The sequence below is a fragment of the Sclerotinia sclerotiorum genome, genomic scaffold (genome assembly GCF_000146945.2).
Source record: "Sclerotinia sclerotiorum 1980 UF-70 scaffold_5 genomic scaffold, whole genome shotgun sequence".
NCBI classification, from domain to species: domain Eukaryota; kingdom Fungi; phylum Ascomycota; class Leotiomycetes; order Helotiales; family Sclerotiniaceae; genus Sclerotinia; species Sclerotinia sclerotiorum.
This window is the reverse complement of record NW_001820831.1, coordinates 328,305-354,314: the sequence shown is the minus strand read 5'-3', so window position 1 is coordinate 354,314 and position 26,010 is coordinate 328,305. Positions and strand designations below refer to the sequence as shown.

The 26,010-nt window shown below is 40.5% G+C and overlaps 11 protein-coding genes across 11 annotated transcripts; 3 read left to right on the top strand and 8 right to left on the bottom strand.

The window, feature by feature from the left end:
* Window positions 1-861: 861 nt before the first annotated feature.
* On the top strand, window positions 862-2,505 carry SS1G_04121 (hypothetical protein; the record flags this gene model as incomplete). Its single annotated transcript, XM_001594264.1, has 1 exon — window positions 862-2,505. The coding sequence occupies one exon, from the start codon at window positions 862-864 to the stop codon at window positions 2,503-2,505; it is 1,644 nt and encodes a 547-aa protein (XP_001594314.1).
* Window positions 2,506-3,696: 1,191 nt separating this feature from the next.
* On the bottom strand, window positions 3,697-7,041 carry SS1G_04120 (hypothetical protein; the record flags this gene model as incomplete). Its single annotated transcript, XM_001594263.1, has 1 exon — window positions 3,697-7,041. One exon carries the CDS (start codon window positions 7,039-7,041, stop codon window positions 3,697-3,699), a length of 3,345 nt encoding a protein of 1,114 aa, XP_001594313.1.
* A 350-nt stretch (window positions 7,042-7,391) lies between these two features.
* Window positions 7,392-10,457, bottom strand: SS1G_04119 (hypothetical protein; the record flags this gene model as incomplete). Its single annotated transcript, XM_001594262.1, has 5 exons — window positions 7,392-7,517; window positions 7,665-8,223; window positions 8,784-9,041; window positions 9,619-9,710; window positions 10,254-10,457. 5 exons carry the CDS (start codon window positions 10,455-10,457, stop codon window positions 7,392-7,394), a joined length of 1,239 nt encoding a protein of 412 aa, XP_001594312.1.
* A 620-nt stretch (window positions 10,458-11,077) lies between these two features.
* SS1G_04118 (hypothetical protein) lies at window positions 11,078-11,428 on the bottom strand (the record flags this gene model as incomplete). Its single annotated transcript, XM_001594261.1, has 1 exon — window positions 11,078-11,428. The coding sequence occupies one exon, from the start codon at window positions 11,426-11,428 to the stop codon at window positions 11,078-11,080; it is 351 nt and encodes a 116-aa protein (XP_001594311.1).
* Window positions 11,429-11,902: 474 nt separating this feature from the next.
* Window positions 11,903-12,493, bottom strand: SS1G_04117 (hypothetical protein; the record flags this gene model as incomplete). Its single annotated transcript, XM_001594260.1, has 1 exon — window positions 11,903-12,493. One exon carries the CDS (start codon window positions 12,491-12,493, stop codon window positions 11,903-11,905), a length of 591 nt encoding a protein of 196 aa, XP_001594310.1.
* Window positions 12,494-13,232: 739 nt separating this feature from the next.
* On the bottom strand, window positions 13,233-14,702 carry SS1G_04116 (hypothetical protein; the record flags this gene model as incomplete). Its single annotated transcript, XM_001594259.1, has 2 exons — window positions 13,233-14,381; window positions 14,499-14,702. 2 exons carry the CDS (start codon window positions 14,700-14,702, stop codon window positions 13,233-13,235), a joined length of 1,353 nt encoding a protein of 450 aa, XP_001594309.1.
* Window positions 14,703-18,307: 3,605 nt separating this feature from the next.
* SS1G_04115 (hypothetical protein) lies at window positions 18,308-19,132 on the bottom strand (the record flags this gene model as incomplete). The annotated part of the gene is made up of 2 exons (XM_001594258.1): window positions 18,308-18,577; window positions 18,788-19,132. 2 exons carry the CDS (start codon window positions 19,130-19,132, stop codon window positions 18,308-18,310), a joined length of 615 nt encoding a protein of 204 aa, XP_001594308.1.
* Window positions 19,133-20,670: 1,538 nt separating this feature from the next.
* SS1G_04114 (hypothetical protein) lies at window positions 20,671-21,159 on the bottom strand (the record flags this gene model as incomplete). The annotated part of the gene is made up of 1 exon (XM_001594257.1): window positions 20,671-21,159. One exon carries the CDS (start codon window positions 21,157-21,159, stop codon window positions 20,671-20,673), a length of 489 nt encoding a protein of 162 aa, XP_001594307.1.
* Window positions 21,160-21,950: 791 nt separating this feature from the next.
* On the bottom strand, window positions 21,951-22,142 carry SS1G_04113 (predicted protein; the record flags this gene model as incomplete). The annotated part of the gene is made up of 1 exon (XM_001594256.1): window positions 21,951-22,142. One exon carries the CDS (start codon window positions 22,140-22,142, stop codon window positions 21,951-21,953), a length of 192 nt encoding a protein of 63 aa, XP_001594306.1.
* A 1,243-nt stretch (window positions 22,143-23,385) lies between these two features.
* Window positions 23,386-24,870, top strand: SS1G_04112 (predicted protein; the record flags this gene model as incomplete). The annotated part of the gene is made up of 1 exon (XM_001594255.1): window positions 23,386-24,870. One exon carries the CDS (start codon window positions 23,386-23,388, stop codon window positions 24,868-24,870), a length of 1,485 nt encoding a protein of 494 aa, XP_001594305.1.
* An 847-nt stretch (window positions 24,871-25,717) lies between these two features.
* SS1G_04111 (predicted protein) lies at window positions 25,718-25,831 on the top strand (the record flags this gene model as incomplete). The annotated part of the gene is made up of 1 exon (XM_001594254.1): window positions 25,718-25,831. One exon carries the CDS (start codon window positions 25,718-25,720, stop codon window positions 25,829-25,831), a length of 114 nt encoding a protein of 37 aa, XP_001594304.1.
* Between the last annotated feature and the right edge of the window lie 179 nt (window positions 25,832-26,010).

Sequence of the window (26,010 nt, the reverse complement as noted above, 5' to 3'; positions counted from 1 at the left end):
GTATGTCACATGACCATAAAACATGTGATGGAACGGTGAGGAACGAACGTTCCTAGGAACAACCAGGAACGCTCGTTCCCAGGAACGACGATTCCTAGTTAACCATAGGCACGAAGGACTATATAATCAAGATGGATTTCTTTTGTATAGAGCTTCGTGCTCAAGATCAATCATTTAGTATACTCTACTATTAGTTACGAATTGCATATCATTATTGTCATTACTTCAAGTCCCTGCTTGACGCCTAGTTATAAACCTACTTCGAGAGCCTAGAGCACTTCCACGTGATCTAGACGGCAAACCTCGTAACACTTTAGCTAAAGGTACAGAGAGATTAGCTCATGAAAATACACTTTTGACTGTAGAGATTCGTATACTTCGGAAGGCAAATGAAGCATTAAGCAAGCGTCGACGTGCGAAAAAAACCCAATTACGTCAAGAAGGAGTACTCACCGAACAAGAGGCTCTTGATATATTATCTCAGCAAGAGGTTGATATTCAGATTCAACGCGACGAGCGTCAAAAAGGGGGGAATTCTAATGGGGAAGTATCTTCTAATAGATATTGTAGTAAGTGTGGAAAACCGGATCATAATTCAAGAACTTGTCAAAACAATGTAATAGATCCTAGATTATTAGATTCTTAATAGTTTTAATCAATTGATTTAATGATTGTTGAATAATATAGGTTTGAAGGTGTGAATTGGGGGAAAAGTGGCCCACTCGATGATAAACCACGTTATAAATAATTAATTAATTAAATAACGTGGTTTATCATCGAGTGGCCCATATCATCGAGTGGCCCACTTTCACCTCAATTTACACCTGTCTCTTTCAACACGCGTTTTATCAACAACCTATAATGAATTCGAATAATCAAGAAGCTCGTATACTCCTTGCTATCGAAGTTATTCATAAAGATAAAAAATTAAGCATTCGAAAGGCTGCTATGCTCTATAATATTCCTCGTACGACTCTTCGACATAGAATGGAAGGTTTACCTCTTCGTACAGAAACTCGAGCGAATCGTCATAAGATTACAGAATTAGAAGAAGAGGTGATTGTTCAATATATACTCGATATGGATTTAAGAGGATTTCCACCTAAACTAAAGAATGTGGAAGATATGGCGAATGATATTCTCGAATCGAGGGGTGCGAAACGCGTTGGGAAGCTCTGGGCGCATCGATTCGTAAAGCGTCGAATCGAATTAAAGACGCGTTTTAGTCGTGTTTATGACTTTCAAAGAGCTCTCTGTGAGGATCCTAAGCTTCTTGAAGAGTGGTTTCGACTAGTTGCGAATATGCGAGCGAAATACGGCATTTTGGACGGAGATTTCTACAATTTCGACGAAACAGGCTTTATGATGGGGATTATATGTGCAGCAATGGTAGTAACTAGTGCTGAACGAAATGGCAGAAGCAAGACAGTACAGCCAGGCAATCGAGAATGGGCTACAGCAATAATATGCGGAAATGGAGAGGGTGAAACTATTCCCCCATTTCTAGTAGTTCAAGGACAAGTTCATCTCTCCAATTGGTACACCGAAACGAATCTTCCTGCGGAATGGGCTATTAAACCTACATCTAATGGGTGGACGAATAATGAGACGGGTTTAGAATGGTTGAAACACTTCGACAAGCATACTAAGAATCGAAGAAAGGGCAAATATCGAATGTTGGTACTGGATGGGCATGAAAGCCACGAATCAGTAGCTTTTCAAGCATACTGCAAAGAGAACGATATTATATGTTTACGTTTACCACCGCATTCAAGTCATTTAACTCAACCACTTGATGTTGGCTGTTTTAGCAATCTAAAACGTTCATATGGTGGTCAAATTGATGGATTTATCAAGGCACATATCAATCATATTTCGAAGGTTGAATTCTTTATAGCTTTTAAAGCTGCATACGAGGAATCAATCACTTCTCAGAATATGAAATCAGGATTCCGAGGAACAGGTTTAATCCCATTTAATCCTGAAGCTGTACTCTCGAAATTAGATATTCGAATTCGCACACCTACCCCCCCCTCTTTCGACCTAGATCAATGGATCTCTCAAACCCCTCGCAACCCAACTGAAGCTCTTTCTCAATCAACATTAGTTAAATCTCGAATAACTCGTCATCAAGCAAGCTCTCCTACACCTATATTCGAGACTGTACTAGCTCTAGCTAAGGGTACAGAGAGATTAGCTCATGAAAACACACTTTTAAATGCAGAGATTCGTACACTTCGGGCAGCAAATGAAGCATTAAGCAAGCGTCGACGCGCGAAAAAAAACCAATTACGTCAAGGAGGAGTGCTCACTGGACAAGAGGCTCTTGATATATTATCTCAGCAAGAGGTTGATATTCAGATTCAACGCGATGAGCGTCAAAAAGGGGGGAATTCTAATGGGGAAGCATCTTCTAATCGATGTTGTAGTAAATGCGGAAAGACAGGACATAATGCAAGAACCTGTCAAAATAATGTAATAGATCCTAGATTATTAGATTCTTAATAGTTTCAATCAATTGATTCAATTGTTGTTGAATAATATGGGTTTGAAAGTGTAAATTGAGGTGAAAGTGGGCCACTCGATGATATGGGCCACTCGATGATAAACCACGTTATCATTTGTTTGATTTTTATATATTATTTTTGTTTTGTTTTGTGACCAAAAGATGTTTATAGACCAGCAATTGTATTTAATTTAGAATCTACAGGTGAAGAGCACCTGTAGATGGGGATAGCTACTCTATATATACACAAATGAATGGCCTAGCCGCAATGGCTAGGCAAAAAGAAGTCATATTTATCCCTCCAATGATCTTACTTTACCGATAACCATTGATACCTAGTACTTGTCCGGATCTGATCCTCAGGTCACCTAAATCGTGTACTAATCCCGAGTAATCGTATCATGTGTGGACATGGTTAATGTACCTGAGGTTTCTTATATAATAAAAGTGGGAGGAAAGCAGGGGTTTCCGTCACATGTTTTGTAACAGAATTAATTTTATAATTTTAATCATTATTAATATCATTACAATAACGTAATTTATCACCGAGTGGGCCATATCACCGAGTGGGCCACTTTCACCTCAATTTACACTTTCAAGTACATATTATTCAACAACAATTAAATCAATTGATTGAAACTATTAGGAATCTAATAATCTAGGATCTATTATATTGATTTGGTAAGTTCTTGAATTATGACCTGGCTTTTCACACTTACTACAGCATCTACTAGAAAATGCTTCCCCATTAGAATTCCCCCCATTTTGACGCTGATTGATTGATTGATTGATTAAATTAACGTCTACACTGAGTCTATGACTATCTAAGACGGCTAGGAGCTTTGTAGGCTTCTAACAATAGTAAATGGAGGGTGGCTGGCCTTATTCGACCGTAGCTAATACAGGTTGGGGAGATTGAAAGCTTCAATCTTCTAATGTTTGAATGGGGGAAGTGAAAACTAATACTAGGGAACCAAGCCCGCCTTACAGATACTCTCGTATTCAAGTAAGAGGAATAACAAATGAAATGTAATGAAATTTGACATTGGGGTGATTGCCCAAATTGACCAAATTGACCAAATTGACCAAGTTGACCAAATTGACCAAATTGACCAAATTGACCAAAATGACCAAATTGACCAAATTGACCAAATTGACTAAATTGACCAAATTGGCCATAATTGATCAATTCAATCACAATCTTCCGGTCCACCCCCTTCTTCTCCGCCTTCTTCCTCTTCTTCTTCATGCATTCTATTGAGATGCCATGATCTGGTGGCTATTCTCGTCGCCTCGATAAATTCGAGGGTCTTGATGATTCCTGCTTTAGTATGAAGCAGATATTTCATGGTAGGTCGGACTGTGGGGTTATCCTTATTGAGGGTTTTCCTTGCCATTTTATATAAAGGACAACTGAGCAGAAGATGATCAGGAGATTCCTTTCCCCCACATCTACAATTGTCATTAGAGGAGATACCGAATCGTTTCAAATAAGATTTGAAGTATCCGTGTCCAATTTTGAGTTGGAACAGAGCACAGATTGTGCTTCTTTTGATGTTTCCTGGAACTCTGATTTTTGAGCTGATCTTCCAGGGGTAGTTTCTTGAATATGTTGACGATGGTTGATGAAAATTGTTAGTGTTAAGGATGGCTATCCAGTTCTCTGATTTCATTCTTTTTATATCCATTCCAATGGAGGCATAACTGGTTTCGTGAGATGAGGATGGTATTTTGGTCGCCTCTTTTGCAAGAGAATCAGCTAGCTCGTTTCCTTGTACAGATGTATGTCCGGGGACCCAATTGAGAGAGATTTCGGCTCCTTTATTTTGAATAGCTTCCGCAGCTTTTATAGCTTTGATTTGGCATGATTGACCAGGTAAATCGGAGGGGGTTTTCAACCGGAATAATCCTGCTTGATTATCTGAGTATATCTTGAACTTGTTTCCTGGTTGGGCTATTGAATTTGCGTATTCGATCGCTTTAGTAACTCCTAGGAGCTCCCCATTATAGACAAGCTGATTCACACCTATATTGATAGTCTCTTGATGTGAAATTCGGCCATTTGGTAAGATAACCGCTATCCCGATCCCAATCCCTATTCCCTCTAAAGTGGATGAGGCATCGGTGTATATTGTAATAGTATTTTTGCACCTATATTTGAAAGCCAGATTGTGGATCATCGCAGCTTCTTCTTTTCCTAATTTGCTGATATTGACTTTATATGGAACTTCTTTCTTCCAAGGAGGAAAGTAGAAGTGATGGATTCCTTCTAAAGTGAGAGGATCGAAGTCTTTCTGAATTGAATTTTTGATCTTTTCGAGTTGAGTAGGTTTTAATTGCTTTCTTTGAGGGGTTGCAACTACATCTTGATTCTCCTTTTCTGTAGCCAGCTTTGTAGCTACTAAATTGACAGGATGAGAAGGCGAGATTTTCAATAATCTAAATGCGTATTGTTTGATTCCAGTATTTAGCCGTACTTCTGGAGGGCACAATGCGACTTCTATTTCCATTGGCTTTATTGGTGAGGTTTTGAATACTCCTAGGATTTTTCGAAGGGCGAGGTTTTGCAAGGATTGAAGGATTTTCTTGAATTGGTTTTGCCCTTTCCACCATAAAATTGAACCGTAGTCAGCTATGCTGGTGACGCATGCCATATAGAGCTGTCTCATTGCCTTGGGACTAAGGCCTTTTTCAGAATTAGCAAGTCTAGCCATTCGGTAGAATGAGGTTTTAGCCTGGGTAGCTCGGATTGTGACATGTTGTTTGAAACTGAGGCCAGGGTCGAACCATATGCCTAGCCATCTGACTAGTGTTGAGGGTTGAATTATCTCCTCGTTCGGAAGCTTGATTGAGGCTGTCTTCGTATCTTTGGATGTAGAGAAGTGTATTAGTTCTGTCTTCGCTAGATCAAATTGAATAGCATTTTCTTTGCCCAGAGCATATATCTGTTTAGTTGCTCTTTCGAGGGAGAAGATGTTCTTTTTCCAGGATGTTGAAAATGTTGTTAAAGCTATATCATCTATATATGAGAGATATTTGATTGAATTTGCTGAGAATAGATCTCGAATATAAATTAAGAAGAGGATTGGCGAAATAGGGCTGCCTTGGGGGATCCCGGTATTGATCGGTTTGAAGGTTTCAATTTGGCCATCGAATGAGAGCTTGAGTAGCCTTTCCTTCAAAAAGGATGAGATCCAGGCGATTAGGCTGGTTGGGAGGTTTAGGTTCTTGCAGATATCTAATAATTTGTTCATAGATACATGATCAAAGGCGCCTTTAACATCCAGGAAGAGAGTTGAGGTTTTCTTCTTGGATCTTGAATTTCTTTCGATTTCGGTAGTGAGTAAGATTGCTGTATCGATGGCTGATTTCTTTTGTCTTCCACCCATTTGAGAGTAATGAAGTAATTGCGTAGTCTCCGCTAAGTAGCTAAGCCTTTGAGCTAGAATTCTTTCACTCATTTTGCCAAGGCAATTTAGTAGGGCGATAACTCTATAAGCTTTTGGGGCCGAGTAGTCTGGTTTTGAAGGTTTCTTGAGTATCGCTCCAGTGGCTTGTTTCCAGCAAGAAGGATGGTAACCAAGGTTGATAAGATGACTGAAGAGGGTGAAGAATGCTTTTGGTATTGCTTTGTACGCTTGAATAATGATATCTTGAGTGATCCCATCGGGGCCAGGGGTCTTTCCTTTGATTTTTGCAGAGCACGCGTTTAGGAGTTCGCTCTCTGTGAGATCAGGCCATTCCCATTTCTTAGATTGTTTATAGCTTTCCCAATTGGGCGGTGGGGTGAATGGAGGAGGAGGAAATAGGGTCGATCTAAATGCAGAGCATTTTCCCTCGAAAGAATTTTCTAGTTTAGAGGGATTGGATCGAATATTCGGGATTCGTTCGGTTTGTATATCTTTTGTGTATGACATTGCCTTGAATATGGATTGGGTATCCTCTTTTTCAAGGAACTCATTCCAATGGTTTTTCTTTGCTGTTTTAATAGCTTGGAAGTAATGATTCCTGGCTGACTGGTAGATTTTCTTGAACATATCGTCTTCCAGGTAAATCTTGGCGTTCTCAAATGCATTAGAGAGTCGTTTTCGAAGGGCTTTCAGCTCTGGGGACCACCAGGGTTTAGCTCTTTTTGTGGACTTGATTCTCGGTATACTGGTTTCAGCCGAATAAGTGATTATTCGGGTGAATTCTTTTGCAGCTTCATCCAATACTTGTATGTATTGGCTCTTGTCGAGAAGGGAATCAAGAGAGTTGGATTCTGAGGTAGCGATATTAAGGTATTCACTCGAATTTAAGGTGGTTGATATCGATATTTTCGATTTGAGGGTATTCGCGAATTTTTCCCAATCCGCAAGTTTTGTATTGAATCTTGCTGGCTGAGCTATATTCGTTGTACGGGATAAAGTGCCCTTTACTTCAAAGAGAATGCTTAAGTGATCTGATCCAAGATCCGGGAGGACTTGCCAATCAGTGATATAGGGAGATACTGAATCTGTGGCTAAAGTAAGGTCTAAGACACTTGGATTTGTCATATTTGTTCAATAAAAGGTGCTTGTGCCTGGTTCGTTAAATAGAATGAGATTGTAATCCTCAAACCATTCGGTGAGTAGGTCGGCATTTGAGCTTTTGTTAGAGAAGGGGTCCCACCAAAGGTGATGGGAGTTGAAATCTCCTACGAGGATGGTGTGATGAGTAAGAGGGGTATTGTAAAGGCATCTTTCGATGGTGTGGCCTTTTTCTTTGGCTTGGTCCGCTTCATTGTAGATATTGATGAGTTGTATTGTATGTTTTCCTTGAGTGATATCAATGATTTGAATATCTGGATCATTAGGGGAGTTGGGAGCTAGGGCTACTAGCGGTTTGAATCCTTTTGAAATGTAGATCATAGTTCGGGGACGCAGGTTCGAAGGATTATTTGGGAGGAGTTGAGAGAAGCTAGAGTGGGCAATAGATCTGGTTGAGGAGAAGTCTTTCTCAGGATTCGAGAGGATCCAGGGTTCTTGAATGACTATGAGATCAATTTTGAGTTCTAAAGCAAGTTGGAGAGCACTTTCGGTTGCTTGAGGGCTCTTGTTTAGATTGATTTGAAGAATGCGAGTATTGTTGTACAGCATTAGTTGGATTTCTTGATGGTTGATAGATATACTTCGCATACTTTCGAGTTGGCTTTGTGTTCTCCTTTACAATTAACACATTTGACACTTAGATGTTGACATGGTTTGCCTTTTGCTTGGCAGATTATACAGAAATGACCGACTGTAGCATGATTATTACTGCAAAGTCCGCAAGCTGGAGGTTTTTTGCAGTATGATTCGTTATGGCCGAATCCCTGGCATCTGTTGCATTGGGATGAAGGAGTAGATGGATAGAATCTTTCTACTCTAACACTAATGCCTGCAATATATAGCCTTTTCTGAATAGCTATATCTGCTTCTTTTTGTGTAGCAAATGCAATGACTATTGCTCCGTCTTGTTGTTTGGCTCTCTTGGAGGCATTAGTAAGCCAGTAAGGAGTACCCATAATACTGAGCCCTGGATTGAAGGTATTGACTTCCTCTTTGATTAGGTCCATACCTTTCAGACCTGAGAATTCCTGAATTGGGATTTTGTGAATGATGACTTTATGCCAGGGTTTATCGATTTGTATTCTTTCGGCATCAAGGATTTTGTCCCAGATTTCCTTCTTTTCCATCAGGAATTGTGCATTGAAAGGGCTGTTAGTGGTTAGTATAAAATTGCCGCTCCTTGTAGTAGTGATGGCTGAGATGACTGGTCCATTGATTCCTGCTTTCTTGAAGGCTTCGTTGACTTTATTCCTTGTATTTAATGGTGTAAAAGAGGGTGGCTGATAAATAAGAGGTTTGATGAGGATTAGTCGTTTGCTTGGGGCTTCTTCCTTTTGTTCTGTAGTTTTCTGTTTTGTGGGTTTTGCCTTTGTAACTAGGTTCCATTCTCCTGAGGTTTTGGTGATAGTGGCATAGCTGGCTTTGGTTCCAGGGGCGTTTATTGTGGGGGGGATCATATGACTGGGAAGGTTTGAAAGATGGTTGGCTTGCTTTTCGATCCGTTTGGTGGCATTTTCTAGATGGGAGATTTGTGATATGATGATATTTGAGGCTTTTGTGAGTTTTCCTTTTTCAAGATATTCACGAAATATTTCGATTAAGTCTAGGACTTTCGATTGTTCTTCGGTATCCTCTTCCAGGGAGGCAGCTAGAATGAGTAGACTTCTAGCTTTTTGGATAGCTTCTTTTGGTGAGTTGATATGGGGTACCCATTTTGACGCTCGTCGCGTTGAATCTGAATATCAACCTCTTGCTGAGATAATATATCTATAGCTTCTTGTCCAGTAAGTACTCCTTCTTGCTGTAATTGAGTTTTTTTTGCATGTCGATGTTTGCTTAATGCCTCATTTGCCTTCCGAAGTGTACGGTTTTCTGCACTTAAAAGTGTATTTTCATATGCCAATCTTTCTGTGCCTTTAGCTAAAGCTAATACAGTTTCGAATATAGATGTGTTGGGTTTCTTGAGACTAGAAAGAGCATCAGATTGAATTGACTGATTTTCTAGCTGAGCAGTTAAGCTGCGAGTATATATTCAAAAAAATGAAGGAATAGGTTGGGTATTCGGCCTTCGGAATTAAAGTGCTTTGAAATCAAAATATTGAAAGCAAACAAACAGTATACCAAAAAGGAAAGAATGAATTAAAAGTTGAGTTTTGTTTGCTCCTTATATGCATATGTACTATATATGCATATGCTGCCAAGATCCCAGGAGGTCAACAAGATGTAAAAGAGCTTGATTGATAACGAGATATTCGAAATTTTACTAAAGTTGATTGAGAAAGAGCTTCAATTGGATTGTGAGGGGTTTGAGAGATCCAAAGATCCGAATCGAAAAGAGAAGGAGTAGATGTATGAATTCGAATATCTAATTTTGAGAGTATAGCTTCGGGATTAAATGGTATTAATCCAGCTCCTCGAAACCCAGCTTCCATATTCTGAACTGTAATTGATTCTTGATATACAGCTTTAAAAGCTATAAAGAATTCAACCTTGGAGATACGATTGATATATGCCTTGATAAATCCATCAATTTGACAATTATACAAGCGTTTTCGGACACTAAAACACCCAATATCAAGTGGTTGAGTTAAATGACTTAAATGCGATAATAATCTTATATATATAATATCATTTGCCTTGCAATATAATTAAAAAGATATTGATTCATAACTTTCGTGTCCATCTAATACTAACATTTGATATTTGCCCTTTCTTCAATGAATTGTATGTTTATCGAAATGCTTTAATCATTCTAATCCTGTCTCATTATTCGTCCATCCATTGGAAGTAGGTTTGATAGCCCAATCCGCAGGAAAATCGGTTTCGATGTACTAATTGGAAAGATGGATTTGTCCTTGAACTACCAGAAATGGAGGTATAGTTTCACCCTCCCCATTACCACATATAATTGCTGTAGCCCATTCTCGATTGCCTAGTTGTACTGCTTTACCTCTACCTCATCGTTCAACATCAGTTACAACCATTGCAACACTTATAATCCCCATCATAAAGCCTGTTTCGTCGAAATTATAGAAATCGCAATCCAGAATACTATATTTTGCTCGTATATTCGATACCAATCGAAACCACTCCTCAAGAAACTTAGAATCTTCACAAAAAGCTCTTTGAAAATTATAAATACAATTAAAACATATCTTTAATTCTGTATAACGCTTTACAAATCGATGAGCCCAGAGCTTTCCAACTTTCTTCGCACTTCTTGATTCAAGAATATAATTCGCCATATCTTCTACACCCTTGATTTTAGGTGGAAATCCTCTTCGATCCATATCAAGTATGTATTCAACAATCACTTCCTTTTCCAATTGTGTAATCTTATAGCAGTTCGCTCGAGTTTCTGTATGTGGAGTTAAACCATCCATTCTGTAGCTGATCGTTGTGCGAGGTATATTATATAGTTGAGCAGCCTTCCGAATGCTTAGTTTTTTATCTTTTTGAAAAGCTTCGATAGCTAAGAGTAAACGTGCTTCTTTATCTGTAGATTGCATAATAAATGGTTGATAAAACACGTGTTGAATATGAAGAGTGTGAATTGAGGTGAAAGTGGCCCACTCGGTGATATGGCCCACTCGGTGATAAATTACGTTAATCAAAGCCTCACTCACTAAGCCACTTAAGTCAAACGTAAAGAATGACTAACGTGTTTCATCACCCCGTGCACCATATCACCTCGTGCACCACTTTCACCTCAATTCCTATTTATAATCATATATAATTCAACAATTACTTGATCAATTGATTTAAATTAAGCACTATCTAATAATTTAGGATCTATATTATCATTAGAACATATTCTTGCATTATGACCTGTTATTCCATATTTACTACAGCATCGATTAGTCGATGCCTCTCTATTAGAATTCCGCCCATTTTGTTGCCTATCGCGTTTAATCTGAACATCCACCTCTTTTTGTGATATAATATCATTAGCCTCTTGAATAATGAGAGCTCCTCCTAAACGTAATTGAGTCTTTTTAGCGCGTCAACGTTTACTTAATCCTGTATTTGCCAATCGAAGATCGTGATTCTCAAAAGCTAAAATCGTGACAGTACTAGCTAGGTATTCTACATCTTTAATTAAAGGATCTGTAGCCTTAAATATAGGTGTAAAAGAGCTAGAATGATATTGAGCAATAATAGATCGTACTAAAAATGCTTGTGAAAGAGCTTCGATGGCATTGTGAGGTGTTTGTGAGACCCAATCGGGTATATGACTCGGAGGAAGCGAAGGAGGAGTAGGTGTACAGATTCGAATATCCATTCTAGAGAGTACAGCATCGAGATTAAAAAGGATTAATCTTGCTCCTCTAAAGCCTGCTTTCATATTCTCCATTGTAATTGCTTGTTTGTATGCAGTATTGAATGCTATAAAGAATTCGACTTTGGAGATATGATTGATATACATCCATATATACCCCTCAATTTGCTTGCTATATGTGCGTTTTAGTACACTAAAACAATTAACATCAAGAGGTTGGGTGAGATGATTTGAATAAGGTGGTAATCCAACGGTTTTAATCTTATGTTCTATACAATAGTTCTGAAAAGGGCCTGATTCATAGCTTTCATGTCCATCTAAGACTAGTATTCGATATGCACCCTTCGTACAGAGTTTCGTATGGTTATCAAAATGCTTTAGCCATTCTAAACCCGTCTCATTATTCGTCCATCCATTTATAGTAGTTTTAACCACCCATTCGGGAGGCATATCCGTCTCGCTGTACCAATTGGCTAGGTGCATTTGTCCTTGAACGAGATATGGAGGTATGTTCTCCCTTGTCGCATTACCACATACAATCGCTGTCGACTATTCTCTATTGCCTAGCTGTATTCCTTTACTTTTGTCACGTCTATCTGCATTAGTAATAACCATACTAGAGGATATCACTCCCATCATAAAGCTTGCTTCATCAAAATTCCATATATCACACTCCTGTATTCCATATTTTGCCTTTATATTTTTGAATAATTGAAACCACTTATTAATAAGCTTAGGATCCTCGCAGAGAGCTCTTTGGAAATCGTAGGCATGATTAAAATGCGTTTTTAGAATATTGTATCGATTCACGAATCGATATGCCCATTGTTTACCAATACGCTTTCCACCCCTCGATTCAAGAATGTGATTCGCCATACTTTCAACACTTATGAATTTAGGATTAAATCCTCGCTCATCCATATCGATTATATGCTGAATAATAACCTCCTCTTCAATTTTAGTAATTTTATGCTGTTTTTGACGATATTCGGAGGCAGGAGTGATCCCTTTCATTCTACGCATGAGTGTCGTATGAGTAATATTGTAAATCTTGGCAGCTTTCCGGAGGCTTAAATTTTTATCTTTAGCCATTGCCTCCATCGCCATAACGATATCGCGTTCATTTAATGTCGATACCATAATTATTTATTGATAAATCGCGTATTGAAGTGATTGATGTGAATTGAGGTGAAAGTGGTGCACGAGGTGATATGGTGCACGGGGTGATGAAACACGTTATACAAATTATATAAATCATATAAATCATATATTCACATCTTTCTCTACCCCTATATACCACTCTTTAATTATCCCACCCCCGGCGCAAACATCCCCCATCAAACATCAAACCTATAGCCTCAAAATCCAAATAATAATACCAAATATCGTCCTCCCATATATCGTATCTCATCTGCATTATATACTCATAAACCAGCACTTTCATACTGGTCTTTGCCACTGCTGCCCATTATCTACAGTCCTCTTTCCCTAGCTCTATGGTATTGTGCAACTCTTCCAAATTCGTAGTGACCAGTTGTACGCTTCGCCTCAGAATATCCTGCGGATTATCGCTTTGATATCTTCGCAGTGTTTTCGCAAATGAAAAGCGATTGATTGACCGCCTACCACCCACCATCCACCAACTTCCGCCCAAAACCCCAACATTTCCGCCCCGAGAAATAATACCACCACCCAATGACTTTTGGATAAGATATACACGCGAAGAAAGAGGAAGAAAGTATGCTGTAACGCACGTCGCAAGCACAAAAAATCATCGGATCCCATCACCCATTACATCCCCAGGGATAAGAATAATCTCTTTCACTTCATCTTGGCATTAAAACCATTGATGAAAACCCCACCACTCACATCATCCAGATTAATGACGTCTCATCAAACCCTTCTTTCCCTTCATCTCTCTTCTACTCCTAACCTTCTTCTCTCCATCCCTCTTGACGTAAATAACCGAATTATCCGGATCAACCTCCTCACCACCAAACTCACTTCCAGGTCCGAAATCCGGTTCACCACCCAAACTACCAAAGATATCTCCGATGTAATTAGTAGCATTAACACCACTCTCAAAAGTGGAGTTCCATCCCTCGAGAAGTCCCTTGATGACCTCTGTACCGGCAAGATAGATGTTTTGAATAGCGGGTTCGAAACCACCTTGGTTGGAATACAAAAGGTTGTATTCTACGGAGGCACCAGGGTATGGACGATCGAAATCAGAAGCTGTGCGCATGATGATTATGCGGGAGAAATCGACGAGCTTGAAGAGAGCTGCGCGCATGAGAGCAGAAAGGGTAGCGTTATCTTCTTGAGCTGTCATGCAGTAAACACCAGATCCGTTGGTGAGAAGTGTGGTTGTGTTTTCGAATGCTTCACCGAGGAGTGTACCAGAGTAGTAAACATCTGAGGTGGCGGTATCGCACGTGATGATTGTAGGAGCATGGGTTGCTGCTTGATATTTATTGATCTCTGTGCTGTTTGTATCGTATAAAGTACGGTAAGCGATTGAAATCTCTGAGTCGTTCAAAGTTGCCTTTTTCGCGAATTCCACAGCCAAATCTCGGAGTGGTTCGTTGACTTCGAATACTTCGGTTCCGTAGATGTTACCGGGGTATTGATCGGGAGCATATGAACCTTGAGGGAAATATCCAGTGGTGAAGTTCTCAGGCTTTTCTCTAGCGTCGAATTCATATTGAAGGGCTACTTGAATGGTATATTTCGAGAATGCAACATCACCGAGAGTACCGTGTTTTGGGTTGATACCAGCAATTCCACCAACGAGGAAATAAGTCGATGTGAGATCAAAGGCTGAGGAGAGAGTCAAAGCGGTGATGGTTGAAGCTGCGTTAATTTCGGATTCTCCAGTGGTGAGTTGACAAACGGAACCATCTTCGAGACAATGGGCTTGTGGGAAGAGAGGAGAGAAACCTGGAACGGTAATGTTCTTGGCGAAGAGATTTCCGATTGAACCCTTGGTAAAGGAATTTTCATACCAAATATCTGCTTCAGGTGTGAACTAAAAATTGGTCAGATGATGTTCATACATCGAAGGTAAAATCGCAACTTTTCAGATAAAAGTAAAGCGAAAATTATGGAACGAGATTAGATAAGACGGTGTAAAAAATTTACATACCATAGAAATGATAAAAACCTTCGGTTTCACCACACTAGCTGTTGAATTGGTAACATCCAACTTAACATCCAAACCATCGGCCTGAATACTAACGTGAATATCCTTCTTTTCTAAGGTAGTTTTTGGGAGTCCAAATGGTTTAGTTGTTGCAGCAGCCACAGATCCAACACCAGCCAAGAGACTGAGGAGAGCCGAAGTACGCATTTTATCGAGGGATGATAAGATGGTATTAGAGGAGGATTTGTGAAGAAGGTTTCACGAGAGTAGAGTATAGAGGAGAGGAAGAGTAGGAGGAAAGAGCACAAGGAGAAGATCTTTGGATAAGAATACTCAATGATCCAACTATCACTCAAGAGGAGGAAGGAAGCACGACAGAGAAGTTATAGAAGAGGTAAGGAAAAAGAAAAGAAGAAGAAAAAACCCATCCGGACTCGAGGTTCTGGAAGCTTAATATATTCCGTGGTACCTGCAGTGAATTCTTTAATAAGGTAAAAGTAATGCAATGCAATCAATGTACATGATCTATCTAGTCCCCACAAAACTCCTCAAAAACATGTTAATCACACGCTTCGGATATTCACCCATCTGTTCCTGGTTTTGAGGCTTTATCCAATAATCTTCTCAATTTCGTTGGGAAATGTTGACCGATTTGATGGGCGGGAGCTGATCGATCTTCCTTGCAGGTATTAGAGAGGGGAATTGGGTTAGTGTAGCTTGTCAAGACATCTAGATGTGGATACTGGTGGTGGATATGAAAGTTAGATATGGAGTAATACCAAGCTATTCCATAACAAACTTGTGTTATTATAACAAAAGATAGCAAAGACTAGATAAATAACTTGATAAATAAAATAAACAAACTATTCAATATACTCCCTAGTATCTCACTCAATCCTCTTTCCAAAAATCAATCCAACTCCGATATCGTGACTAGGATCCCTTATATAAAAACATATACTCCCTTACTCGACTATCTATACAAAAACTTCCTTATCGCATTGCATATGAACCGTCAAGACCTAGGTAACCATATGTATGCACATAAGCCTTGGAATTCCCTTGGGAATCTCACCGTCATGATCCATTCATTCTATTCTCCTCGTTACTCGAGTACATATACGGGATATTCTCCGTCCGTAGGAGCTCGCCAATTGAGATCTTGGCGTGATACATGGCCGAGTTTATGAGGCTTGTCTACTTGATGTTGTAAGACTTATCAACAAACAATACAAACGGGCAGAGAATCATAGATTTTGATGTTGTCATTGTGATTATTATTGTGATTGTCATTGTCACGATAGATGAGTTCCCATCAAAATCGAGAAAAAAAGAAGTGGGAATTATTAATTCGGTTCCTGTTCCTGAATCCCAGTTAAACCGATCAACAACACATCATTCCCCTTCTAGAATAGTACTAGAAATTCTAGAAACTCTAATAATGAATTCCCACTTCTTGTCATTGTAAACAAATAAACAACAATAAATATTCTCGTCTCCCTTACTTCTTCACATCCTCTACTTCCTATCCTATCCCAATCATCTAATCCCATAGATAATCCCATGCTAATCAACTACCACCCAACCTCATCCTCCCCATCGGTAAAATCCAAACATTGATAGGACACGATACGATACGATACCAACCGCTATAAACAACTGATAACTCGATAATCACTCGCGGGATAAACTTCGGAGGACTCCGCTTTCACTACGGACTCTCTCAAAGCACCACCCACAAAAGATAAGGTTGGGCAAGCAAACACCCATGTCATCATCTAAATCCACATTCACTCTAGGATAAATATCTACCTTCCTTTTTAGCACTAGACGTTATCGATGAGAATTCATATCAAAAAATAATCCGAACTTAGGGAACTTTTCAATACATGTCCTTGCTTATATTTGGTATCTAGATACTCGAGTATCTATCTGACAGTTATCAACCCAACCACCAAACAACCTACCAACAGTGGGAAGTGGAAGAGAATAAACATCTAATTATCTTTTCCTTCCACCCCGATTCAACCAATAGTCGCGTGTACAGTATGAAGCAAATCCCCAAGTACCTCCAATATCGAAAATCAATATCCAAGAACGCCAAGTCACCACGGCTCTTTCCCCGTCATTAAGCAAGAAACATACAAGTATAATAAGTATGACCGATCAAGTAATAGTCAAGTTTAATATGAACAAAAAATCGAGCAAAAAGCCTCGTGGTATCCAATTTGAGAGATTGAGACAATTGAATTGAAAGATGCCTATTTCTTCCCGAGACCAATCAATCAATCATTTTATTCATTCAATATTAATAGTTTGATTATTATGATTGGGGTTTGTGTTACTTTGAGGGAAGATGGTGTATTCAGTAGAAAATAAAGTCTTGGATTTTTCTCTTGCTGTTTGTTTTGTAAATATGATTTGATAATGTGGTTAATGGGGAAGTTCTTGGAAATCTAACATCATCAATAATATCTTATCCTGCCTATCTATCCACCCCTTAAGAGTCCCGTCGTCAAGATAAGTCATACCATAGACACGGTACAATACCAAGCAGATAGGCGGACCAGAATTAAACCCATTTGTTTACCAAATTCCCGGCGAGGCGGAGTTCGGTAGCTTCCGAGTTTCCTAGTCAACGGACCGTGTCTTATGGCTTTATAATCGCTCCCTGTATTTTGATCATGTGAAAATGTTCTGTTCTGTTTGCGCGGAAGATTGGTCACTTTCTGGTTTCGATAGATGTTTGTTTTTTACTATAGTATCTATTTATTTTATTCTGTTTATCTTTCTTTCCAATCTGGAGGTCGAACAACGCTTTTATTATCATCTAGTTTGAAGCTTTAAATTATAGACTTTGGGTTTAGTAGTAAAAGTTATTATAAGGGTTTTGAAATTTGTTTATTTTATATTTAATAAAATAAAATAAAATAGTTTTATAAATAAAAGTTTTGAGGTTTTTTAAATCTTGATATTATATATAAAGTATCAAAGTAATTATTTAATTTTTTAATATGTTTTGAATTTTATTAAAAAAATGTTACGAGGTTTGCCGTCTAGATCACGTGGAAGTGCTCTAGGCTCTCGAAGTAGGTTTATAACTAGGCGTCAAGCAGGGACTTAAAGTAATGACAATAATGATATGCAATTCGTAACTAATAGTAGAGTATACTAAATGATTGATCTTGAGCACGAAGCTCTATACAAAGGAAATCCATCTTGATTATATAGACCTTCATGCCTATGGCTAGTCAGGACCGCTGCGCGGTCCTGGACAGCCAGCGTTCCTCAGCGGTTCATAACGTGACTTAATCACGTTACCTTGGTTTAGTCATGTGACGCGGCGTAGAAGATAGCCGTCGTAGCAATAAGTCTAGTTAACATATACTTGTTTCTTTATTTAATAAAGCCTTGGGCTTTCAAAAGAAAGAAAAAACAACTATTTCACTCAAGTGATCGTGATATCAGAGATTGCATCAACTCTGGCTCATATATCGAGACTCGGCTTAAGCCTGAATTTATGTAGTGTTAAAATGGTATGCATTTTCATATCACACAAAGGGAATACTTGTGTTGAATGATAAATCGGGTTCCAGCTATTTTATATGGGTGATGGTGTGCTCGTTACAGAGTATTCTTGAGGCATATTGAAGGGCTGTAGAAATCTAGGGTTGTGTGACAGTACTTTTATTAAAAACACATTGGCAGGCATGGGATCGGAGGAACTGAGGTGTTTTGACAGATGATTTTATTACCACGTATGATACCGATAGAATTCCATAAAACCAGCCGTCCTATCCTTAACACACTCATCATTCTCTGAACTTGAAGTCTTCCATAGGACCTCCGGTTAACCAAGCTCGCATTTCATCCAAATCATCCAGATCATTACTTTGCGAACTAATCCTCACACTCTCATCAAACCACTCATATGTCCGACCAACCCCTTCCAAATCCTGCCCTATCAATCTGCAAGAATCAAAGTCGATGATAATCGGAGTGCCCGTCTCATCAAGCATAATATTCGCAGGATTGATATCATTATGAACGAGTCCTAGATAATGCAAATGTTGAATACCCTTCTCAATACCATTAAATCATGCGTCCCGGTCCTTCGATAGGTGGTCATTGTAGATGATATGGCGTTTCATGTGGTGTCCCAGATTCACTATATGCATGAGGCGTTTGTGATATTTGGACCAGCAGGTTCCGGTGATACGTCCTTCGTGAACAAGACACCCGAAGTATTTAGCAATATTTGGATGGGGATTCAATCGGAGGATTTAGCCCACTTTAACCTCTCTAATAACGCGGTCGCTGATTTTTGTAGGATTGTCGTTAACGTCAGAGTGACGATAGGATAGCAAACTCGGACGCTTAACATAGAAAGTTGCAGACAATGAAGCGGGAGCTTGCGTGAAAAGTGGTGAAAAGTTCGGAAAATAGGATTCTCTAGGTACTAGTACCGAGCTGGCAAGCTCTTCGACTTTGATAGATAATGGCTCGTGAAAATGCTTTCGATTGTTCGAGATCCCATGATAAATATCATTCTCGATACGATAGACAATGGTAACGTAGGCATACTGCCAGACTCCATCAACTTCTTCAAAGATCTCTGACGTTTCAAGGACCTCCATTGATTGTGATGGATGGATCGAGATGAAAATAGCTCTAAGTATTGCGAGGATCAATAGAAAGAATCATTATCGAAAATTACCAACGCATTTTTGGACGCGAATGTTTCACAGGGAAAATGTTAGCCTAAAATTGTAAGATTCACATAAGATAGAAATCTACAATTTTTACCTATCAAAGAGAAGATAATAAAAGTAATACTGATATTCATCTAAAAACAATATAACCAACTATTTAATCCAGCACGAGAATATCTTTGTAACGATACTATACTGGAGGCAGCGGCTGCCTAAGGTTTTGTTTGGTTGGTAGTTGTGGGTTAAGGCTTTATCACTGGTCTTCACTTGGAAGTGAAGTCGTTACTAGATCAAGTAGAATGTAGGTAAACTAATTGATAACTAAGTTGAGCACAAAGCTCCTTAACTACGAGACTAAATGAATGTTTATATACCCTATATCATCTTTTGAGGACCTTTGGGACCCTAAGGTCCAAAAGGTCCTCGAGGTCACGTGAATTAATGAATCGTGACAATCTTCTCCATTTACGATTTAGCAAAGAATAAAGTAAAAATAATTCAAAATCATTTAAGGTATTTTTCATAGAGTATGTATTCTGCTCTACTCCGTGATTCTATAGAAAAGAATAAAGTAAATATCCTGAAAAGCCAAGAGGTCACGGCTGATGGCGAATGAAAACCACCAACCATGAAATGTGTCTTGATTTGATTTTAATTAGTTATATTTCTTAGATGTTTTTCCACTATACATTAGTATACGTCTCCTGAGATGATCTAGTTTTGATGTTATATAACAATTAAACGCTTGAAGCTTTCTAGGGACCTTAAAATATTTATTTTTGAAATCCAGCGCTGTCATACAATGAATACCACTAATTGAACTTCACTCTTAAAATCGCTTTGAAGACAGAAATAGGATAGAACTCACAGGAACTCCCTCTTTGAATCGCGAGAAGACTATGAGATAATGACATACGCGCCCTACAATAGAAAACAACACCATAAGAAATTCTAGACCCTTCCTAGAGTTAATACTTTGCTGCTGTATTCTTCTCTCCACAAAGCTTTCAAGGCCGTACTAAAATAAACACCGATCCTCAAATGACGTAGTGTCGAAGAGAGATAACTTCAGCACAGAGAAGAACGTCCACCATATATAAGTAGCTTGCAAGTTGCGGCCCGAGTCGTCCGACCTTTCGGGCGAAACCATGGACGTATGATTTGACGATTGTGAAAAGCGATATAGATTTTCTGGTAGTCATTCTCCTCTACTACTGCGCTGAGGATGACTCATCTCCATCGTCCTTCCAGGTGATATTACCATACTCGTCGATGTGGAAATAACGGTTGTATGTAGTATCCAATTTCCAATATGGCCCCAGTAAATCCACCAATGCCGTCTACTTGTCCTGTATTGACTTGGCCGTTGGGTCCGGGAAACGGTGGTGCTTTGCTCTTCTGGCGACTGCTATTTGTGGACTCATCCGACGGAGGCGGTGGGCGAGACTTTGCCTGCTGGGAAGCTATCTTTCTTCCTCGAGGAAGGTGTCCAATGAATTTTGAATTCCTTTCAAGCGCTCGCCCATACCCCAATGGATGATGTTCAGAACATACTTGAGAAATTTTGCATAATGTTCTGGATCCTGAAGCAAAAAACTCCTAACCTTTCGCATATAGTATTTGAGCTCATCATGTTTCCAGGTTATGAAGAGCCGCGCCTCCATGCCATTCATGGCAATGCTGAATGCAGCACTATCACTAGCCCGGACCTTCTTATTCTTAAATTGCCTGCTGAGGCGTTCTGCGATGTTGACGCATGATGCAGAGCCTCCAAGGCACTGATTCGTCGCCATCCACATACTTCCACCCCCACTAGGACCATCCACCTTGAACTCGACGACAAAGAACGGACAAATAAGGTTTTGACTGTTGACTGTGATTCCATCTTTGAAGAAAGAAAGGTGGGTTTGTTGCTGAGGAAATGCATTGGTTTGACTGTATCCATAAAGCATATCAGGTACAGGAGTGCTGACCCTGAGTATGGACTCGGAACACGGAACAGCATGCCTTGCCATTGGATCTCTCATTGTACATTGTCAACCGTCTGTTGGTTCAGGATAAGGAAAGACATAAGTACTGAAGTAATTCTCTACATCCTTTTGTGCGGCACCTAGTTCAAGGCGTTCCAAACGTGTATTATGTTTGACCTGACCTGACGATATATCTAATGAATCACGATCCTTGCTTACGATATCAACAAGTTCGGCAATGTCTGGCGGAAATTCTTCCTAGAATGAACGTATGAAGATATTGTTTTGCCACAAGTTACTATCCCGGTAAAGGGACCTGAAAATAAGATTCTTTCGACCTGAGGTAGATGAGTTACCACTAAGTGATGGCGCAGCTGAAGGTCCATACCCCAACGGTAGTGAATCGTTCGCTAGATTTGCATTGTTCAAAAATGATTTGGCAGAAGCGGGTGCTGATGGCAAAGCAGATTCTTCGGAATCCCGCCTGTACTCCATATTCGACGCCGATTTTGTAAATCTCCTAGGTATGATATTGCAGTTCGAGTGACCAAGAAGGGTATCTGACCGGCAGTGTCTTTCTCTGTAGGTTTCCGACCCTGATCCTGAAACAGACTCGACCCACTGGGTAACAGAACTTTTGACAGACTCAGGACGGTATCTTGGAGCAAAACTTGAACGAAGAAGGTTGACTGTGTCTTCGAGAAATAATGCGCGTGGATACTTCAAAGGGAGAGGCTTTGGTTGTTGTTGTATAGTCTGCGCGAATTTGTTCATTACACGCTGACTGGTCCGAGGGGATTTTGACATACCTTAACCTCCTGTTCTGCTTCCTCTTTCTCAGCTCGGAGTCGCTTCGTCGCGCCAGGCTGTTGTGAGGACGGATCAAAGTCATCGAAATCTGCGAATAAGCGTTTTGGAGGTTCTAGCTGAGAAACCCTCAGTTCTATCGAGAGAAGGTCGGGCATTTTAAGACAATCTCGAAGTCACCGTTTATCTATTTGTGTAGGGGTCTGTCAAACGGGCAAAGGATGTTGTTGATGGTCGATCTTTGATAGCGAAATTTCAGAAACAGAGCATCTACTGATTTAGTCTTCCAAATATATTGTTCGAGTATAGCAATGGTTCACTCTGCATAGGACGCGTTTGTGCAGAGTATCGCGCATTTAATCCCCATCATTCAAGTAGGGATTTGGTTGGTTGCAATAATGCAACCACCTGATGGATGTGACAATAACCTACCATACGATAGGGATATTTTTGCATTCATGATTAGTTGTGGTTGCGCCCGTCTTGAGTTGACTGTAGGTGCGAAGAGGGTTGGGGGTTGGTTTATCATTATCCTGAACCCTATCCTATCAAGTCCCCTACCCCACATTCCGACTAGTATTTTGCTGATTTTGTTGTATAATAGTATTACGTATACATGGATTCCACAGGCTACGGCCGCCTCTAAGTGCACTAGTCGCTGCCCTCCTGGTAAATGTAGGCAAACGTAGACCACAATTTATATACACAAAACCAGCCCACCGTCTTTCTCGCTTCGTGTCTTGCTTACGTTCATCTCCGTTCCTACTTCATTTCTCCACTTCTATCACCTACATTACATCTACACCGATCATCGCAATATCATCTACATCAAACACGTACAAGATTGCTTTTATAGCGTCTTTGTATACATCGTACAAAGGTCGTGTTCTTCTGTATCTGCTGTTTGGGAACAACCCTGCTACAGCCTGTAATCGGTGGTTAGGTTTCTCAGTATATACTGCTTGGGAGCAATCTTGTTATAGCTTGTAGTCGGTAGTTAGGTTCCTCAGCATCTGCTGTTTGGGAACAACCCTGCTACAGCGTGTACTCGGTGGTTAGGTTCCTCAGCATCTGCTGTTTGGGAACAACCCTGCTACAGCCTGTAATCGGTGGTTAGGTTCCTCAGCATTTGCTGTTTGGGAACAACCTTGCTACAGCCTATACTCGGTAGTTAGGTTCCTCGGTATCTGCTGTTTGGGAACAACCCTGCTACAGCCTGTACTCGGTGGTTAGGTTTCTCAGCATCTGCTGTTTGAACCATCCTGATTCGGTTCATGCCGAAGAGTCAAGGCTGCTCTATTAGCCTGGGTGGGTGGGACACACATCGCGTGTGGGGTCATTTATTTCCAATACAATTGTCCTTTATCATGTTCATCACTGATTATTATCATAGTACACGGCATGGCGGTTCCGATCGAAAACTTTGGGCTGGAGAATCTCCTTCAGGAGAGAGTGTATATAAAATGGGTTGATGAGGGACATTCTTATACGTTGGGTTCTTGCTTAGCTGGCAATAAAGAGAACACCAATCTTCTTATGAAAGTGGTCCGTGATTCAGAAAGACGTATTCATGTTTATTTCTCCCTTAAGGTGACTCACAAGCATACTGGCAAAAATCGCCCAATGGAGATGTTACTGGTTGTCCCGCCGCATGGTGACTTTGAATGTTCCTTGAAGTTTCTTCCAATATCGGGGCTTGATGATTTGTCCTCCCATGACGCATCTGCCCTCCACGCAGCCGGTCTAAGCAATTTGGAGCATATCATTGCCCTACCATTCGATCTAGATTTTACAGGATTTGTCGTTAGGAAGGAGAGGGAATCTGCGACTATCTTACCTTCCAACTCTACCTCGAGCGCATTGATGCAGAAACTCAGATCTTTATCTGTTACGAAGAGCTTTAAGGTTTATATCAGACCTTCCGATTACGCGCGGGAACATTTGAAAACGGTTGACGAGCTCTTGCGTGATAAGAGCGTATGGATCTGCGAACCTGACATGCGAAAGATATACTCTCAAAAAGGCATTATGCTAGTGGACTGGTCCCAGATTAAACATCAAGAATTCAAGGGTAGACCACCGCCATACACCACACACGATGCACAAAGGTCGATTGAAGTGCAGGTTCCTCGATCACCGTCAATCGCAGCTGTAGATGCAAACGTAGATATTGTACCGGCAACACCGAGCCTCCTGCCAGTGTGCCATGGTATTTTCTCACCCGACTGTGAAGAGCCGTCAGATGTTGCAGAAGACTTGGATTTTGACGATATTTGTCAAGATTCAGGACATGTCGAACCATATCTTGAGGTGGACTCGGATGAGGAATACCTTGCCGCCTTAAATGCTCAACAACTAAGTCAACAACTCAGACAAGACGCGAGCTCGGAGGCTCTTCGGTCAGAATTCAAAGAGTGGTTAAAGGCAGCAATGTCAATAAATGAAAATGTGTACGAACACAGCCGACTGACTAAAAAGTTATTCGCTCTTGGTGAAAGTGTCCATACGTCTAATGTTGGGATGTTTAACGCTATTAGACCTTGGTGCTCTGCATTGTTCTTATGCGACCCTACAGATTCAAGCAGACCAACGGATGAATGGTTTGTCTCGGACATGGCTGAGCTCATCAAATGGGTTAACACACTTCACCGTGGCGCTGAGATGACTATGCTGATAGACGGTTTTCTACAGCTTGGTAGTGCTGCTCGTGTATGTGACAAGGACCAGTATAAGCGTCATAAAGTTGACTTTCTGCTTCGCATATGGGTCGAATTTGACTGCTCAAGTACCAGTATCAACGGGGAGAGGAGGAAGGCCTTGTCCCGAAAAAGGAATATCTTGAAAACTGGTAGCAATGTTTCTAAACGAGCTAGAACAGCTGCGTAATTATCAAATGTATATTATTTATTTGTGCATACGTGGGTCGGCGGATGGATAGCAAAGAAGTAAGGCTCATTGGAGTAGATGCCATGTGTGGCGGGTAGCGCCTCACATGGAACTGGGACAGCTGGGCAATAGAGAACGAAGCTCTATATCCGAATCAAGATCGGGAGCATTCTGGGAAGAGAGCAATAAAGGACCTCTCCAGCTGCAACACGTGTGATGGGAGAACTGCTAGTAGATGACTCATTGCGGACAATCCTCAAGAGCAGCACGCCAATTTCCTTGCAACCATCTTCTCGAGTTTGAAAGAGGCTTGCCCCCGGAGTGGAAATATAGTCATTCGTGCGCAAAGCCGAAGGTGTATCCACCCCTCCAAAAAAACGTGACCCAGTGCCTCAACCCAAAAAAAATATTCAACCATTCAATCGACAATAACTTCAATCTGCTCTCTATACCCCAAAGTAAGATGTCTTCTACGGTGTGTACGATCATACGCTTCCTGCTTGTGTCTATTGAATGATGGACCTCGAAAATCAGTCTACCAGCCAAACATCAGGTGGAGGTATAAGTTCAGCTTCAAACGGTGTAGCCACGGACGCTCCCACGGACAGAGGCCAGTTAAAATTTGTATACAGCACTGTCTCACGTATGTCTCTTCTAACATAACTTCATCCTAGCAGCAGTTCCTTGGTGGAGCTCTCGCGCACATTTCGACAATTGTTTGGAACGGTTCTTGAAAGCTGGGATTGATACCAGATGTCGCTGGCAGGAAGGGCAGCGGCATCATCAATGCATAGGTGATGGATGTGTTTGCACCGCTCTCAGTCACGATTGTATTAGTGCATACATCATGTACACTGGGAGCTTAGGGGAAGATCCAGACGAGCTCGACCCGGGCACATGGTGGTACAAACGCAGCCTAATCAACGCGCTGGAGAGAATTCTCGCAGACTTGGAGAAGTAATTTAATGTTGGCAGGGCCACAGCTGGGACTCGCAGGTACTACTTGTACCAATTTGGGAGCAGTCCTATTTGCACTCTTCCCTTACCACTTGTGCTCAATATGGATTTACTTCTTCCCTTCTCTCTATCATTCGTTGTGCACCACTGTTCCTTGTGCCTCTTGTGGTTGAACTGGGTTTG